Consider the following 14492-nt stretch of genomic DNA (forward strand, 5'->3'; position numbering starts at 1 on the left):
CAGAGGGTTTCCTTGCTTTGTAATCTTACTTTAGATTGTATTACCTGAATTACTGTGGCAGATTTACTTCTTACTTCTTCCAGTTTTGTCCTTTTCAGATTTAAGAAAAACATCCTGGCTAAGTATCTTCTCCAGTACTTCTGGATGAAAATTGCTGCATTCACTTTCTTCAGGATGCGTCGACGGGACAAGAAGTTTAATACGGATTTCTGAATTATCCGAGCAGCTTTGTCTCTTTCCTACAAAGAGTAGATTTCCACTGAACAGTTAAGATTGGAATTTTCACTCAAAATTTTTATATATTGAAATGACTATCTAAAGCAGGCTCATAAAAACTAGGCTTGTTGATAGAACAGCCTTCTTTTACTACAGTAAAAGAACTTTTCTGAGATGGAATATTTATTTCATCACCAAGCTATTTGTAAGAGGGTTGCGTCATTTAAATCTGAATCCTCCTGCCTTCATAGTTCTTCGTCTTTGATACTCAATTTTTCAGCGCTCCTAGGAACCCCTTTTTAAGCCTTAATTTTAGTTCTCATTCATAAGAGTTTAAGATGCTCTTACTAACAGAACACACCAGAATGTTTTCAAGGTATATTTAAATAATGTAAGCATATAGTCATAACAGCTCGCATCCATCTAGCACAAAGTTTTGTTTGCACATACCAACCACTGTCACTATAATAACTCAGAGACTGCAGTTAAACTGATGTACATCAAAGTAAAAAGACAAAGCAACAAACAATGTCAATATTTAGATCATTTTGTCAGAATCCTCCTACTAGCCTATCCTACCATAGGGCAAAGTACATTTGCACACATTGTAAGGTTAAATTAAAAATCAAGCTAAAACAAAAAATGCTTGCAACTAACTCTTAGAGACTTTGTTTTTGATTTCCCTTACCAGCATTTTTACTATTAGTTATTTCAAAACAGTTATAAAAGGAATGTTTTGTCTTCATCACTAAGGTTGTGCAGTTTGTAAAAAGCAAAGTAACTAGAGATTAAGAAAATGACAAATATAACTTCTTCCACCTTCTAGACCACAGATTCTTAGAATATAACACTTGAACACTGTTCCAGCATCAAATAGTAAGTATCTCACACACAGTGGTGGCATTTATCAACTTTAATGGCATCATAGTTTTAAAACCATCACAAGATCTGGTATAACTCCTAAAAAAGCAAGAAACAAAATATCGGAAGTCATGAGATTCCACTCAAAAGACCGGTGAAGTTCAGCTCCTGAACAAAAATAGTAAATCCATGTAGAAGTTTAATTACTCTTGTAGACATTAATAGGAATTAAAAACTAACTACTCCTTTTTTGTTTCAAGGCAGCAGTGCAACTATTTTATATTTAAAATATTGGGAAAAGGACTTAAGGAATGACATGCTGTATTCAGAACACACACAAAAAGATCAGTAGCCTTTAAACAAATGTAATTACTGAAGAATAGTCTTAAATGAAAGTGGTTTTTAATAGATTACACAAACAAGGCCATATATTTTCTTAACAAAAATGATACTTATTAATTTAAATGCCGATATTATTCTAACAAACCTGTGTACTCCAAACAGCAAATTTATATCACTTACTATTTCTCAAAGTAGAAGCTATGAATATCGCACAGGCAAAAAATACCTGAGAAAGTTTCAGTTCCCTTTTCAGCCTGTAATTCCTCCAAGCAGACTGAATTAACCATGCAGCTCGAGTTTCTTGCCGAAGGTCTAGAAGTCGTGAACACAGAAATGATAGGTAGGTAATAACAACCTGTATAAACACAGAAGATGGCAAGTTAAGGGCTACAGGGAAGAGCAGGAATGTTCACAAGAGAGCAGAACACATTCACATCAACTCTGAAGACATCTTACCTTCTCATCAGGAATTGTATTTGACATGTCTGAGTGATGGATCATTGCTGGTATTCCGCCTAGGTCAGAAACTGCAGCATTGATCAGCTGGAAGTTCTTCCTTTCATTGTCCAAGAGTTCCTTGTATAGGTCTGAGGCAGTTACAGCTTTGCAAAGAGAAAATGTTTATCAAATAAAATTGTGCATGAAAGAAATAGATTTAACATGAACTTCTGTGCAGCCAATAACTCACTTTGGTCAAACATTCCTTCCGTAACATTTAGAGAAGTATCAGACTCTGAGGAGGATGAAGATGAAGAGTTTAGTCCTACTATACGAGTCCTTGAGCATTCAACTGTTTGAGTTGTACGTTGGCACACAGCTTCCAAAGGCACATAACATGGATGATAATGATGAATCAAATGACACAATACTCTACCATCTGAGAAACACACTGTGAAATTTTCAACCTGTTAAATAAAACACAATAAGATACAAGTTCCTTGAATTTTTGTTACCAGTTAGTTGGTATAAACTGGATATAAAATTCTTCTACCTTTGAAAGTAACCAAGTGCAACTTTTTTTTTTTAATGAGTGTTCATCCTAGAAGTATTTGTGCATAAAATTTTCAGCATATTAAGAACTGTAAGAATTAAACCAAAAAAAAAAAAAAGCATAAACAAAACTCTAACAACCTCACATTCCAGCAAAAATTTTCTATTTTTAAAAGGCACTTTTATGCATAAGACTAACTGGAAAGGGAGATACTTTTCCTAAAATTTGTTTAAAAGGAGAGCTGCAGCTAAACTCATAGAAAGAGTTATTTTGAATCAGACTGAACAAAGTCCAGAAGAATATTTAAAACTACTGTTGGCTGCTACTACACATTTGATAGTTTGAAGAATTCTGCTCTATAAAGAATAAGCATTCTTATTACAGCAAAAGATGTATTTGCAGAAATGTACGCAAAAACTATTTACCTTTATATTGTAAAATCCACAAACAGCATTAACCCATGCCATGAGCAGCCTCACAGTTGTACTGTAACTTTGAGGTGAGGAGTTGTTACTATTATCATCTTCTACTCTGCAACAATTCAGAGAAGTCTTGAGAGCACCCAATTGTGTTTTCTTCTTGTATGCAATCTTTAAAAACTCAATTTCCTCTTTTAACTGTTCCACATTAAGAAAAACATCCACCTATTAGGAAAAAAAAAACTACATATGACACCAACAGTCTGACATATCATGCATTATAGCAGTTGGATGCAGAGGGTTTAGATATGGCATTTTAAAGAGAAATTACCCTCACTACTTAGCAGTACTTGCCACACCAAATCACTAGTGGATAATCTGGACTTGCCAGCACAGATGGCAGCATCTGCTACCAACTGCTTCAAATAAAAGAACCTAAACCCACACTCACACTGTTCTGTGTAAAAGTTACTTCACTAATCAATAGTTGGGGGAAACAGGGAGATTCCCCAAAACAGCCCATTTAATTTCACCATACTTTCAGAGGAAACAACAATTTCAGAGTCTCGCCTGCATTTCTATTGAGTCCATGTAACACACTCCCTCATTTAAGGGATTCTGAGAGGACCTGAGCTGGTGTTGTGATGGTATGAGAAGATTTGGAGAAGTAGCATGTCCACAGGGCTTAAATAAAGCCAATGCTCACAAACTATTTCTTTAATCAGAAGCAATGCAACTGTGACACATGAATACAGGAGAAACGACTGGAGGAAGGTAACTACTGTTATAGTTTTGACTAGTTAAGTAAGAAAATACTTCCATTTGCTTTTTATTATGTTCTTCTGGCTCTTAAAAAAATCTTAAGAAAACTATTTTTGCTTCCTCTATCAATTTATTCCAGTGGCTTTCAAATGTCTCTGCAGTAATCCTTTAAAAAAAAAAAAAATCTTCATTCTTATTTCCTGAAAATTTCTTCAAATTGACTGTTTCAGACAAATGGAAGAGAGCTATAATTTCAGGGCTTACTTTATAATTGTCTAAGAGTGTAACCCCAAAATGTTTATTTCAGTTAAGAACTTACCAGTGTTTTGAGACCAACACTATTTTATTCTTAATTATAAATTCTCTTGGCATCCAACATGAACTCAGGTTTTTTTCTAACAAAGTTTACGAATGTATACAAGAAAAAGCACAGTTAAAATGGTATCTAAACTGTATTGTTAGGAAGCAGTTAGCAGATTTAGGTCAAGTTTGCATGGCACTTCAAACACACAAAGCGGAATATTTCATAGTCTAAAATTTGATTAGCAGACGCTTTCACAGACAACAAATATTCCTGAAAGGCGGTGTTTTCATTTTCTCTCATTTATAATTAGCAACAAACAAACAAAATAAGTAATTGAATAATACCTGGAAGGCAAAGACAATCTTCCACAGGAGAGCTAATGTTCGCTCTCTGTGTCTATCCACAATATCCCTGGAGTCAATTGAAGCACCTATCAAATAAAACAACGAATTAAAGTGTGCACTAGTCCTCTGATGCCCTTAGAATAACCCTGATATCTAGGTCTTACCACTTTCATCTTTCAAGTGAATTCCTCGCTCTTTAAGGACATTAAGAACAATGTCAACATTATGCATCTTCTGTAGACGACTTATTGCAGGAACTCTCAGTTGTTTTGAAAGACTCCAGTTCTTCGTGAGAAGTTCCATTGTTCTCCTAACAAAGTGAATTTCACAGTTTAATCTCTTAGCTGAGTATGATACAAAGGAAAATAAATAATTCAAAATAATTCTGTATCAACGCACACAAGACGAATGCCGCATTGTAAGTCCACAGCCAAATTGGTTACAGCAAAATCAAATTCATCAAGTGGAGTTTGAATATGACTGACGGGTAGTCCTAGGAAACCGAGATGGCGGGAAAGGTCACCTTCACCACTCAGGAAGTCCCGAGAAAATGCAAGCAGAAGGTCTCTGCTAGTCTAAAAGGAGGGCGAAAAAAAAGGAAGGTAATCTTAGCACTGCAGTATTTATCAAGCAGAACACAGTTTTTGCTCCTTGCTCCTCAAATTGCATTCCAGATTTCCTTACCCAGTACTTAAAATTTTATATACATATTTTAAAGTATTTTAAACCAGTTCACACAGCTTTAATTTTCATCACACCTGGCTATTAAGTCACTGAAAGCACCACCAAATTCAGGAATACTTTTTTCTCAGTCTGTCTGCCTACATAGTACAAACCCAAGAAAAGGTGATTTTATTTGAACATATTTGTTAATTAAATTTGTATGACAGGTGTTGCATAGTCATTCTTATCACAGCAAAGTAAAAGAAGAAAAAAAGAAAAACAAACAAACAAACAAAAAAAAACCAAAAAAAACCAGGAAAGCCCAAACTGACTTGCAGTTTAAGTTCAGCTGCAGTATGCTACAGTCATATTTAAAAATAGTGCAGAAGCTTATATTTAGAGAGGGAAGACAGACAATACAAGATAACTGAGTCCTTCCTACAGGACCAACATCTCAAAATTTTCTTGGCAATGCCTTTATATGACTGTGAGATGTGTTGAGAATGTTTATGTCAAAGACTGAACAGCCAAGACTTGTTAAAGAAAAGTACATAGATTTTTAAAGAAAGTACATATTTTACATTGAGTCTTAGGACAATATTAGAGGGAGACATCAAGTCACAGCTCTCTTACCTTGAACTCTGCATCTTTACAGAAGAGGCAAGGGTCATGGTCAATCATTCTGGACCTCTTGGCATAATCCAGAAAGCAAACTAACAGCAGCAACTTTTTCAGTGTGAATTTTGACAAAGCTTCTTCATGACCTAAAATGACAGAGCCCTTTAAGTGCTAGTTCAAAAATTAAGTGCTAAAAATAACCTATTTTTGGAAGTTGTAGTTACCTTCTCGGTAAAGGTGAGGCACAGAGGGATGTCTGTATTCAGCTGCAATGTCAGGGTTCCAAAGCAAGCGATTAAGGATAAATATTGCCAAACCCATAACATCACTATTACTCTCCAAGGCTATCAGTTCTCCATAAACAGTCTAGTATGAAAGGAGGGGGAAAGAGCAGAAATGTTAAAAATCACCTCAAATACCATAAGGATTTTTTTAAAATAATATTACCGAAATTCTGAAGTAGCAAATGGTAATTTGTATTTAAAAGTCAGACAGTTTTTCAAATCAGTCACGGAATAATAAAGCCAAAGGAAATTTCAAAATATCCAGTCTCATTCCAACACATGTATGAACGTTTGCATCTGAGGAATCAATCAGGAACTTCCTTAAGACAACTGCATTTTTCTCCAATTCAGTGGAGAGTAAAACTGTAGGAAACCAGTTTTGTGTTATTTGTCGGAGTTAACTTTGACTCTCCTTGATTAAATATTTTCCTCTTTAATAAGGTAAGCACTTTTTTCAAAGCAACTTTGCTGCAATAATTTAAGAGAGATGTAAATATGCTATAACCAAATTGAACCTACCTAGACTATTAAAACAGGAAGTACAAAAAAAAAACCACTCAAACAACCCCTGCTAAAGAAAAAAAATTGCTAAATGTCCTTTAAACTTTAATAGACCGTAAGTTCTGCACTTACCTCCAGACCTATACGCAGCCACAAGGGGTTGTAAGATAAAAGCCAGTTAAGGACTTTCTGCCTCTCTCCTGCAAGAGAATATCTTGTAATATTACATCCAGCAAACACTTCATGTTATAGCAAAAATTTATATCAACCGATTTCAGATTAAATCAATTTAATGTGTGAAAAATCCTGTTTCTACCTACAAGAAAGGAAAGGATACAAAGTTTTAGTATTCTTACCTACATCTTTCCAGAGGTGTCTGTCTCTACGAACTAGCAAACGTCTAGTTTCAATCTCAACTTCCAGCTTCTTAATAGCTTTAACCATTGTTTCAGATGTAAACAAACGGCAAGCATCCCGTCGTAATTTATTCAGCTTACGATGAGCTGTATAAGCTTTTAGAGATGCTTCGTCTTTCGTTGGTGCTTTAGGAACACTGGTTTTGTGATGGTTCTCTTCTCCCAAAATAAGAGCAGCTGCATTTACTATTTAAACACACACAAAAACTGTGTTTACACCTCAGATAAAGATAGCTTTGTCCACTTATTTTTTTTCATCTCTAAGTTCTCATTTTGTTATTTTCCTTCTGACTAATGATTTTATCCCTCAGGAAGCTTATCAGCACTAAACATGTATTGTCAAGTACATTAGTCAAATATTTAATATAACAATGCTTATTTCATAAGCAAGCAGTGCTAGGAATTCAGTTTTAAGATTAATTGTACCATCTTCCATTTTTTAGATTGGAGCTAAAGACAGAGGAAAAAACATGGTACCATCATTTTAGTAACATGACAGCTATAATGTTTTTCCGCAGGTGGGGATTCTCCACTCAACACCACTGAGGAGTGCTGCAGCCATGCATTCCTGTGTGTTTCTTGCTACAGAGCTCACCCTGCCTTGCGTTGTGTGGTGTGTTGTGCTTGGCATGAACAAGTGTGCCATCCACACTTAACACAAGGGCAAAATATGGCTCTGAAAAGGGTTAGGTAGCTATAAAATTCTGCTGAGACAGACAGTACTGTCTCCAATGTGAGAACTGCTTTTGGTTTAGTATATGCCATATTTTCTAGCATAACTGCTAGAATATTTGGTTTATGATTATCACAGTATTAATCCAAAGGCTGAAAAGGGAAACAGAGGTGATATATATAAATTAAAAAACAAAAATCTACTCTTCCCTAAGAGTTTAATGTTACACATACAAAAGTGACAATTCGGGACTACTGTAAAGCTAGTACTACTATTCATTAATATTAGTAAAGTACATTATATAATGCTTAAGAACATTACAAGGCAAAGTGAAAATTCTTGTACTCTTACCTTGTGGGGTGTTTGTTTTTACACTGAAGTCATCAGGGGTCAGTACAAAATTTAACCACCAGGTAAAACCACGTTGCTGCTTTTCCTTCCAACGTTCATCATAAAACATGTTTTTAGCAGCAAAAGGCATTGGGTGCCTAGGGATGACTTAAAATAAAAAAAAAAAAAAATAAGTCACTCTAGTTCTTGAAATGTTTGGTAACCAATATACATTTAATTGTGAAAAGGATTAATGTTCGACACTACATTTAGCACTATAGCAGAAAAAAGCAGATTATTAGAATCTTCAGTGACTTGCAGACCAGTCACCACTAGATAAATTTCAGTCACAAAAAACGGATTAAGTTATTAAAGCACTAGAACAAAGACAAGATTTCTAGAACCCAGGCCATTTGCAATGCACATATCTTGGGGCAAAAACAAGTTGAATTGGATTACGTCCAAAAAGAACCATTTTATAGATGTGTTTTTTCTGATTAAATCCACTTAGTATTATTATGTCTGCAAAATCAGTACCTTTTCAGTTTTCTCTTCTTATGTATTCTGTTGTATTAAACATCATCAGATACGGAAGAGGCATTTCACTGATAACCATCAGCCAGCTGGGAACATACGTGTAATGTAGCTTTCGCACTTACAGGCAAAACTGGAGGAAAGTAACATTCACCTTCAGCTGGCCATGTGTTGCAACCCCTTTTCTTATGAGCAATCAGAAGATGAAAGTTCACATGTATTTTTCTACTATATGCTGTTTCATTGTAAGTACAATCTTCTATTTCATCTCCACTCTAACCAGCTGGGTCTTACCAATCACCTGCAGTAGTAGTTATGACATTCAGCTCAGTGCACGTTGTTTTACTAAATACCAGAAGTCTGCCTACCTGTTTTCAGTGGTTTCACAAACGTCAGGTGAGACTGAGCCAACCCAGGGATGGGTTTACTAATTCTGTTGGTAGTTTTAGATGCCTTCTGAAGCGAAGAACCTATAAGCATTAACATATGACTATTAACAGCAAATATGTCAGTGAAAGTTACTGTATAAAGGTTCATATCACTTGTAAACCATGGAACTGGAGTAATTCCCCATGAAACCATACAAAATACCAGTAATCTCCTGTTGATGGAAAAAGTAAAGAAGTTTGACTACAATCAAAAGGGAAAAATAGTTAAAAGTAAATAAGAGCTCTCAGATTTCACAGTTCCTCCATACATTAAGGAAATACACTATTTGCAATTCGTTATCATATGGCTAGAAACACTGTGTTGATTAGGAAAAACATTCACTAGAACACAAAGTGTGTGTTCTGTAAGAATCTGATGTAAGAGTCATGACTCTTCAGGTGTTGACTCACCTCTTCCCACTGTTAGATGCATACTACAGTCATGCTCATTTAGAGCAGCCTGACTCTTGTTACCTTAGGCATCAAGGCACTTGCTAATAAGTATTATCCACAACATAGCAGTAGAAGGACTTCAACAAAACACGAGGAAAAAAATGCAGATCTAGGCTTTCTGAACTCTCAACATGTAAAAATACACACTTCTAGTGTAATCATTTTGTTACACTGACATCAGATGAAAGATTAAAAAAAGAATGTCCTTGCAGATGGACTATAGCTGCTGCCTGACACCCACTGACAAGATGGTACTTCGGAAACAAAAGACAGAGACCATAAATTACAGGTTGCACTGTCCTTCTTAGCTAAAGTAGTGTTTTTCATAGAACATTCACTTCTAGAGAGGTGACAAAATCACTCCAGTCTCTCAGATATTTTATTATAAAGTTGGGTCTTAAGTGGATTGACTTAATGATGGGTATTTTAAAGTTAACTTTCAGTAGTGAAATGTGATTTTTCTTTGTGAAGCCTAGAAACTGACTATGCAATTAAAATAACAACAGGTTATATTCCTCAAGAAAAGTTGCCAAGAAGAATAAAACCCAAAGCTGTCATCATTTTTGCATTTCACAACCACAATTAATAGACCAAGTCATTTTGGGCTCACAGAATACTTCCTTGTCCAGCCCATCTAGCTTTATCATAATGGGTGAATACAAATAACCTGGTAGATAACACAGTTTTTCCTGCTGCACACTAACACAGTTAGTGTGTTGTGTGGTTTTACATTGTGGGCTATCTTAGAAAGCCTGAAATGAAAGTGCGTTACTGTAAGCCCCAAATCAAATCTACATCACAGAACAGACCGTTTGAACTGAACAAAGCAGCATGCTATTTTGATCTGAAAGCCATAATGAATTTTTCCTATTATTTATATTGCAGGGACTGCATGAAGACACTGCAAATTAAATGCTTCTTTCAGATACAGACCCTCACGCTTTTTCTATTCCAGAGCATATCTGGGAACAGAACATTTAGAAAACCTCAAATACATTAAAATATAAGAAGTCAACTTCAGATCTTCAAGCAACAAATTACTGGCAAACTATAAAGGCAGGGAAAAAAAATCTACACAAGGCTGACAAAAAGCTAATTACAGACAATAAAAAGCAGGAAGCATGAATGAGACTTGGGAACTACATATTTGAAAACATTTGACAGCAGCAATGGAGTCAAACATTCACAATGGCAACTGGGCATATGATAGAAATTTCATGCAATGAGTAATTTCCTAGTAAATTTGAATTACATAACAAGGTCTTTGCTCCAGAACTGCCAGATACTTTTCCTGGTACTGTCATTAACAAGGTTTACAAAAGAATGAAGTAAATTTGAAGCCAATTACATAATCAGAACACTGACCTAGTTATCCAATGTTTAAAATGCAGATAATATCTAACAAATCTCAAAGGCCCACATTTGAGTGATATTCCCGACTTGCTAGACGGTTCAGTTTGCTATACAAATTTCACGATCAAAGGCATCTTTCAGAAAGTGGTAAATGAAGGAAATACTGCTCACCAGCTTTCTTTCTCTGCCCTGCTCTCTCTCGGTTTGTGGGTTTGAAGGCTGACGGTCTCATAGTAGTATTCATTTTATTGTCCACACCAAATCTTCGAGTTCTTTTTCTTTCCACTTCTTCCACATCCACCAGATCTGTAACTCTACTATTTTCTGCATATGTTTCACTTTTCCTCTTATGACTCCAAGAAGTTGATCCAGTAGGAGATGAACGTACTTTGTCATTCTGACACTTATTTTCAGCTGAAATGGGACCTATAACTGGAAGACGTTTAGATATTTCTGCTTTTGTATGTACAGACACCACATTAGCACATTCCATTATTGCTTTACTGAGGCATTTTTTAGATTTTGGCTGGATGTAGTTTTCTTCAGCAGGAGTAGGCTTGTTTTTGATGACAGTGGCAGAAAGAACCGGACGCTTTTTTGGTTGCTTTCTCCGAGAAGAATTTTGAGTCTGAAGATCCTCTGCAGAAGGAAAATTGAAGGGATTTCCTCTGGCTTGGTCACAATGAAGTACCTGTGATTCCACATCATGTACTTCAAAGGCTTCATTTAAGTTGTGCTCAATGTGAATATGTGTTTGTGTCTCTGCATCTCCACATTTTTTCCATTTTGAGGGTAGGCGTTTCTTGACAACGTAAGTCTCTGTAGTAGCAGATATTAAAGCTGCCTCAAGTTTAGGAGTCTTTGATTGCTTATCTAACAAGCTGTCTTTCACAAATTGATCAGGTGACAGAATTGGAACAGATGGCCTGATTGTATCTATATCTGCCTGATAACTGCCATTTACAAAGGAATCTGGACTTAAAATTCTCCTTGTACTTAAAGCAGGCACAGATTCTGAGTGTTCTGGTGGGCAAACTGGTGAGAGCGTACAATTAAGTACTCTATTGTTTGAAGCTGGCAGTTGTGCTAAACCTATAGAATTGTACACACTTTCAGATTTTAATTCATTGTGCTCATGAACAATTTTCTTGACATTACAGCCATCTAGTTTGGGCAATAACTCATGTACAGTGGTAGCAATATCTGCGAATGTAGTAGACCTTCTCATTGCAAGTGGTGTGCCAACAGGAGTACGACATTCCTCTAGCACTGGTGCAATAGGAGATATTGGCAATTTATTTTCTGAGCCAACAAAGGGGTCATTTCCTGGGGATGTACTATTTTGCACTGTGTTCTGATTTTCACATGGTTGAAGTGGGCTTCTAAGTCTGTCCACCTTCTGGGAAACTTGAAAGGTTTTATTAACATTTTTATCTTTCAAAGTACTTTTTTTAACTTTTGTTGAAGCAGATGTTTCTGAAGAATTTTTCTTTTTTATAGTATCCCAAAGACTCTTCTAAAAAAGAACCATAAATAAAAGTTAGTATGCTGACTTTCTACATAGTTTTATATCTAAAAGTGAACATTACTAATGTATTCATTTGAAGTGTAAAAATACTATAAAAAGAACACCTAGTCCAAAATTCACCTTAGTTTATTTCCAGGCTTGAAAACAGCTTTTGTGGTCATGTTTTAGTTTTATTCTCTAAGCTGCAATGCACCAGTATCTACTTTCCAACCCAGCTGAAAAAATTCAAAGACAATGGACATTCCCACAGACAGCATCATTTATCAATTTTTAAATCTCCTTCAATGAACTTTCTACTAATAAAAATATCTGTGTCAGCTATACCAAAGTAATAGAATTAAGACACATAAAAACCACACACACCTTTTTCTTCAGAGACACTTCAGCAACACCCAGGAGCACAGCTTGATGCTTTATGATGCCGTTAATAACAAAAGTTACCAGTTCTCTGACTTTTCCTTCTTCTAATGGTGTCCATGTTACAGCAACAAAGATTCTTTGTCCTGACTATTGGAGAAAGAAAAATGTTTAACATCCAGCACTTAGGTACACTTAGGTAACATCAAAGATGGATTAATCAAATCAAATGAGAAACAGTATACAGAAGTAACATACATTCCAACAACATGAATTGACAAACAATTATTAAATGTTTAAATGTCAGTTTTTCCTTCTGACATGCAAGCAACCTCCATCGAAAGTGTTGTCCTACTAAAAGGGTATATTCATGAAAATATAATGGAGAGCAAGCAAGAACACATATAACAGATAGTAGACAAGATTTGAATGAAGTAGAAGAAATTACATCATTTTTTGCACATATTAACTAAATAAGTCCACTAAAGTAATTTTGAGAGAATCATATTTGGACTATCAATTAAACGTTAATTTTTAGGACCTCAGCTGAATCTAAATAAAAGCATCAAGTTTTTTAGTCAAGCAATTTGACACACAAGTTCATTGAATAAAAATTAAAACACCACCAATGAACAAGGAAGTCATGGTGCTGTATGTGATCTATATAAAGATCCTTAATGCACCGTGACCTCTACTGAATCATTTCAATGCTCTGCTGATATCAAAACCAACCGATCAAAGAATGTTCACACCTCAGATAAAATCAAAGAGTGTGAAAATGACCAGTCTCTTGAGCATTTCAATTAGGAGTTCCACCTCTTTGGGCAGATGCATTTAATAAACACACACAAACAGTGAAGCCGGTCAACAACGGTTAGTATTGATTAATTACTATAGGAACTTGTTATACAAGTCCTTCACAGCGAGACTCCAGCCTGTTTTTATAGGCATACTGTTGCAAGAGATCCCCACGGTTTCTTCTCTCACAAAGACTCCGGAGAGCTCTGAAGACCATGACACATTTGCCTGGATGGTCCTTTTAAAAATCGGCATTGTTTGCCTTAATTGTAGTTAATATTTCCTTTGGAATCGTAAAGATTTATTCCTAGATTAGGACTGCTTTGCTCTCTACTGTATCATTAATTAACACGCAGAACGGTGAATTAGTATCCTCTTCATAACAAACGCCCTCAGCCTTTTTCCTGAAGTAAACAGATGCCCTCCAACTTTTTGAGAGGTCACATTTTTAACACCTCGTATTCTTCTGTCTCTGTCTTTAAAAGCACATTCCCAGAGAACAAATAAGTGTTGTTTTGGGTTTTTGCACCTTACTGAAAATAAAAAAAAAAAAAGAAAAAAAGACTGTTGAGTGCGGATTTACCGCCTCCTCAGCCTGTGACAGCCCGCAGAGGTCTAACCCTGCCATCCTGCAGCTCTTCCCCTTTAACACGAGCACAGCACCCACAGCCAGGTGCAGCTCCCGGAGTACCGCCCGCCCAAACCCGCAGCACTACGCGGCCAGGTGCCACCTGCCCTTTCCCGGGGGTTCTCCCGCTGCAAACCGATAACGCCCTCGCACCGGCAGAGCGGCGCGGGAGGGAGCAGCCCCGCAGAGTACGGCGTGGGGTTCGCTCGAGTGTCACACACACCCACCCACCGGCCTCGCCTCTGCTGCAGCTTCGCGGCCCCCGGACCGCCCGGTACCTGCACAGGAAAACGGCGATGCTCAATGCTGAAGCCCCTAGCAGAAGCCGGGAAGCGGTCGACCACCACATCGGCGTCCTCCGCGTTGGGGTTGTCGATGCCAAGGAGGCGCGTGCGGGAAGCGCCCACGCGCAGGCTGCCGAAGCTGAGGAACGGCGGCCGCGAGAAGTGGCTCAGAACCAGCACGACGGGGCCTTCATCCCCGTCCTCCTCGCCCCGCCGCGCCGCCCAGCGCCGCCGCGTAGGGCTGGCGGTGGAGCTCGGCTCCCACAGCGCCGCTCCAGAGAAGAAACCCGCGGCCATACCCGCGGCACAACCGCAGAGCGGGCGGGGGACCAGCTCCAGCTCTCCGCACGGCTCCGCTAGCGCTCCGTCACCGCCTCAACCGCCGAGCCTCCGCTCGCCCGTTCA

At 37.3% G+C, this 14492-nt stretch overlaps 1 protein-coding gene across 2 annotated transcripts in view; it reads right to left on the minus strand.

Annotated features, from left to right (window-relative positions):
- The window catches only part of ASPM (assembly factor for spindle microtubules), a 31160-nt gene extending 16684 nt beyond the window's left edge, over nt 1-14476 (minus strand). For both annotated transcript variants that reach the window (XM_065842678.2, XM_065842677.2), the window contains exons 1-17: nt 14082-14476; nt 12384-12527; nt 10664-12008; nt 8627-8728; nt 7746-7892; nt 6662-6907; nt 6438-6505; nt 5745-5886; nt 5536-5666; nt 4639-4814; nt 4404-4549; nt 4240-4325; nt 2836-3054; nt 2108-2324; nt 1876-2021; nt 1646-1774; nt 45-239 (exon numbers count right to left, since the gene is read on the minus strand). In XM_065842678.2, coding sequence (XP_065698750.2) covers nt 45-239; nt 1646-1774; nt 1876-2021; nt 2108-2324; nt 2836-3054; nt 4240-4325; nt 4404-4549; nt 4639-4814; nt 5536-5666; nt 5745-5886; nt 6438-6505; nt 6662-6907; nt 7746-7892; nt 8627-8728; nt 10664-12008; nt 12384-12527; nt 14082-14384 — 3942 coding nt within the window. In that variant the 5' untranslated portion in view covers nt 14385-14476. The remainder of the gene's footprint in view (nt 1-44; nt 240-1645; nt 1775-1875; nt 2022-2107; nt 2325-2835; nt 3055-4239; nt 4326-4403; nt 4550-4638; nt 4815-5535; nt 5667-5744; nt 5887-6437; nt 6506-6661; nt 6908-7745; nt 7893-8626; nt 8729-10663; nt 12009-12383; nt 12528-14081) is intronic.
- Nucleotides 14477-14492: the final 16 nt, after the last annotated feature.

Source organism: Patagioenas fasciata, chromosome 6, assembly GCF_037038585.1.
Source record: "Patagioenas fasciata isolate bPatFas1 chromosome 6, bPatFas1.hap1, whole genome shotgun sequence".
Lineage (NCBI taxonomy): Eukaryota > Metazoa > Chordata > Aves > Columbiformes > Columbidae > Patagioenas > Patagioenas fasciata.